General features: G+C 38.6%; 1 protein-coding gene across 11 annotated transcripts in view; it reads right to left on the reverse strand.

Annotated features, from left to right (window-relative positions):
- vav2 (vav 2 guanine nucleotide exchange factor) overlaps positions 1-4039 on the reverse strand; it is a 222684-nt gene that overhangs the window by 5796 nt on the left and 212849 nt on the right. For 6 of the 11 annotated variants that reach the window (XM_014002464.1, XM_014002459.1, XM_014002463.1 and 3 more), the window contains 2 exons: positions 2394-2483; positions 1984-2138 (listed from right to left, as the gene is read on the reverse strand). In XM_014002464.1, coding sequence (XP_013857918.1) covers positions 1984-2138; positions 2394-2483 — 245 coding nt within the window. The remainder of the gene's footprint in view (positions 1-1983; positions 2139-2393; positions 2484-4039) is intronic. The other 5 variants (XM_014002467.1, XM_014002466.1, XM_014002458.1 and 2 more) reach the window with 2 other exon arrangements.

A 4039-nucleotide genomic window follows, 5' to 3' on the forward strand; every position in this document is an offset into this window, starting at 1 on the left:
TTAGCACCTCTAGTAATATATTTACTGAGAAAAATGGTGACGTGTTCAATACCTATTTTACCCGCTGTAAATAGATGGCGGCACTTAGAAAGTTAAATTGTAGGTGTTCAGACTAAATAACTAAAATAAATATAACCCTAATTCCAATGAAGTTGGGACGAACATAAAAACTCTAAACAATGGTTTGCAAATTCTTTTCAATCTATATTCATCTGAATGCACAACAAAGACGAGATATTTAATGTTCAAACTGATAAACTTAAATGTTTTTTTCCTGCAGAATATTCACTCATTTTGAATTTGTTCTAAAAAGTTCATGAATGCTCAAAAAACACCTGTTTGAAGCACTCCACAGGTGAACTGGAAACAGGTGAGGGTCGTGCTTTAGGAGCATCCATGAAAGGCTCAGTTCACAAGCAAGCATGGAGCGAGGTTCACCACTTTGTGAGCAAATAGTCCAACAGTTTAAAAACGATTGTCAATGTACAACTGCAAGGAATTTAATGATTTCATCATCTACAGTCCATATTATTATCAAAAGATTCAGAGAATCTGAATAATCTCTACAAGCAAGCAGCAAGGCTGAAAACAAACACTTTTTATACCTTTTAAAACTCTATGGAAATGAATATGTACATTTTAATTATATGTATTGTTAATTGCATTTTTTGTATTTTGATTTTATGGACCCCAGGAATACTAGCAACCACTGCTGTGGAAGCTAATGGGGATCCAAATAAAACAATAAACAATAAACTTAATGCTGATGACCTTTGACCCCTCAGGCAGCACTGCATTAAAAACAGACATCATTCTGTAACAGATATTAGCACACRGGCTCAGGAAGATTCAGAAAACCATCGTCAGTGAGCAGTTCATCTCCACAAGTTCTATATACAAGTTAAAGCTCTATCACACAAAGCCTAAGACAGATATCAACACCACCAAGAAACACAGCTGACTTCTCTGGAGAAGGACTGACACAAAGTGGAACAGTGTCCTGTGGTCTCACGAGTCCACACTTCTAATCATGGACGTGGTGTCCTCCGGATCAAAGAGGAAAAGGACTTTCTGGATTGTTATCAGCACAAAGCTCATAATCCAGCCTCTCTGATGGTATGGGGGTGTATTAGTGCACAGGGCATGGTTAACACRTCTGTGAAAGCACCATAAACGCTGAAATCTACATACAGGCTTTAGAGCAACATATGCTGCCATCAAAGCAACGTCTTTTTCAGGGACGTTCTGCTGATTTCAGCAAGACAGTGTCAAGCAGACAGATAGATGACACCAGCCTGCAGTCCAGACCTATCACTGRAAATGTGTGGAGCATTATCAAACACAAAATACGACAACTGAGATCCTGAAACATCGAGCAACTGAAGCTAAAAGCTTCAACAATTAATGTTTTTAAGTTCACCAATGTTACAGCTGATGTAACACAGTGGTAAACATAGCATCAACTTCAAAATGAGTGAATATTTCTAAGAAAACAATAAAGTTTCTTCATTTGAACATTACATATTTTGTCTTTGCAGAGTATTTAATTGAATACATGTTGAAAAGGATYTGCAAATCATCATATTCTGTTTTTATTTGTTTTACACAAAGTCCCAACTTSACTGGAACTGAGGTTTGTAAGTTAAACACTTTTTTCTTCTTGCTGAATTTTCAGCAAAAGGAGGAAACTCTGAGATAAAACCAAACTCATTTCAAATCTAACGCTCGGCGTCAGAACAAGGTGCAGAAAGGAGCTCCACAGGAACACCTCATCGCTGTAAAACTCACAGCTTTATAGGGAACATTCCTGAAATAAAAAGCTGACATCACATCCTATTTTACAGCCAGAGAATTGAAGAAGCATATCTCCAAGCAGCCAGGTTTTTACTCCTTTCTTCCACCTTCCTACTTTTTTCTTTCTTTAAAAAAAGAGACAGTTTCATTTAATCCGGCCTGTTCGCAGACGTTCGTCTCCGCACTTACTCGCCCGTTGGCCTCTCCTTTCCACCAGCCCTGGTCTCCGCCGATCTTGCTGTAGATTTTGACGATGTCTCCCTCTCGCAGGGACAGCTCCCTCATGTCCCGCGCCGCGAAGTTGTACCGGGCCACCGCGGTGCTGACCACCCGAGGAGTGAACACTGGGAATATAAAGAGCAGCAGCTCAGTCTCTGCACTTTTATATACGACACGCTACACTGGTATTAACTGTAAAGTAATGTAGAGGGAATGATGTCAACACAGCAGTGTGTRGACACAAACTGACAACAAATGATTCCATCTCCCTTTGTTTAATGTAACCAGGAAATATCCTGGGCCCAATTAAAAATCTTAACACATCGTTCCAGGCGCAGWTTGTCAAACAGAAGCGAGAAAAAGCAGGGAGGCGCAAGTACCTGACCAGAAGGGAGCCGAAGTGGGAGGAGAGGAGAAGTTGAGGCCTTGCGGACTGAGGAAGGAGAAATTGTACGAGGCGCAGGTTGCTGCTGAGAGGAGGGAAGAGAAAGAGAGAAACAACGCAGGAAATCAAGCTGCAAGCTGTTTCAGGTGCATGCAGAGACGAGCAGCGCTCCTGTTAGCAGAAAACAGCWGTTAAAGGTTTTACAACTAAAAACTTTACAATTCTTGTAAGAAATGCAGCCGCCAGCTTTCATGCAGTTTGCAGTCTGACGCATTGCAAGATGGGACTCTCAGCTACTACCACAGCAAATTATAGCTCAATCCCTGTCTAACGAACAAAGTTAAAATCATTTATGTGTTTTTTAAATCAGTTTATTGCAGTAGACGTCTTAAAAGTTAATTAGTTAAGAAGGTAAATCTAATGTTTGATTAAAGTTTGTAAGGTATTTTGGTAACGGACGCGCCGACACATCCACCAGCAGTGACATCATCATCATCTGCCTTCACGTTTCGTCGTGGGCAAAAATGGCTGTGTCCAAATTCTCGGCACACCCTATCCCATAATGCATTGCGGGCTGACCGGAGATTTTTAAATAAAACTTTTAAATAAAAATCTGGCAGCATAAAAATTGAGTTTCTAGCGGTTGTGTTGTTAAAGCTTTAAGTATTTATGTAAACATGTTTTAATATTATTCTTGTCAGAAATTAAACATTGCTGGTATAATGAAATAAACATGCACCTACTGGTCCATTAGTTCTTCAAATATTGCCTTTAAGCTAATTTTGTTGTTTTATGATATTAATAATACTAATATATTGATATTTTGCTCATTTTGATCAATTTTGGCTTCTGGTTACTATCGTCACAATAACTAGGGGACAGGACATATGCCGGGGGGAGGCTGAGAGACTAGACCCTCCATAGCCACAGCCATGTTTTTTCCCGGTCTTCGTGGTCGAGCAAGGACCCGGCCCACCTAGACTGGAGAGGTCGGGTCCTCTAAAGGACCCAACCCCTAAATTTGGACACAACCAATGATGTAAATTTGGTTTTGTCTCATTTATATTTATTTTTGTAAAAAATATATATACATACCCCCACACCCCCAAAAATAAAATAAAATAAAGGATGTAAAGAATGAGTCAAACCAACCTGAGTGAAATCTGTTTTTATTCCAGGTAATTATAATTTTTTTGGTCACACTGTGGCAGCTGACTCAGAGAAAATGTTTGTGTAAACTGGCATKTGTTMAYGYTTTACCCATAAAAGCTTATTACTTCTAAAACCAACAATTTCATTGTTTATTCATGATTAATAACCATTACTAACACTTAATAACTTGAACTGACTAACTACTAACCCTGCAGAGCATCAGTAATTCAGATAATTAAGTCACTTTATAGCTATTTTTAAAAGTATTTGTTAATATTGACAAAACCCTGAAGGTCACATGTTCTTGTTCACCTGTGGAAATCAGTGCATTCACATGTTCTGTAACATTTAAAACACATCTAATACATGGTGTGAAAGTACATATACTTTATACCACCATATATTATAACACCAGATATCTATCTATCTATCTATCTATCTATATAAATATATCTATCTATACACACACACACACACACACACACACAC

Source organism: Austrofundulus limnaeus, unplaced genomic scaffold (assembly GCF_001266775.1).
Source record: "Austrofundulus limnaeus strain Quisiro unplaced genomic scaffold, Austrofundulus_limnaeus-1.0 Scaffold13, whole genome shotgun sequence".
NCBI lineage: Eukaryota > Metazoa > Chordata > Actinopteri > Cyprinodontiformes > Rivulidae > Austrofundulus > Austrofundulus limnaeus.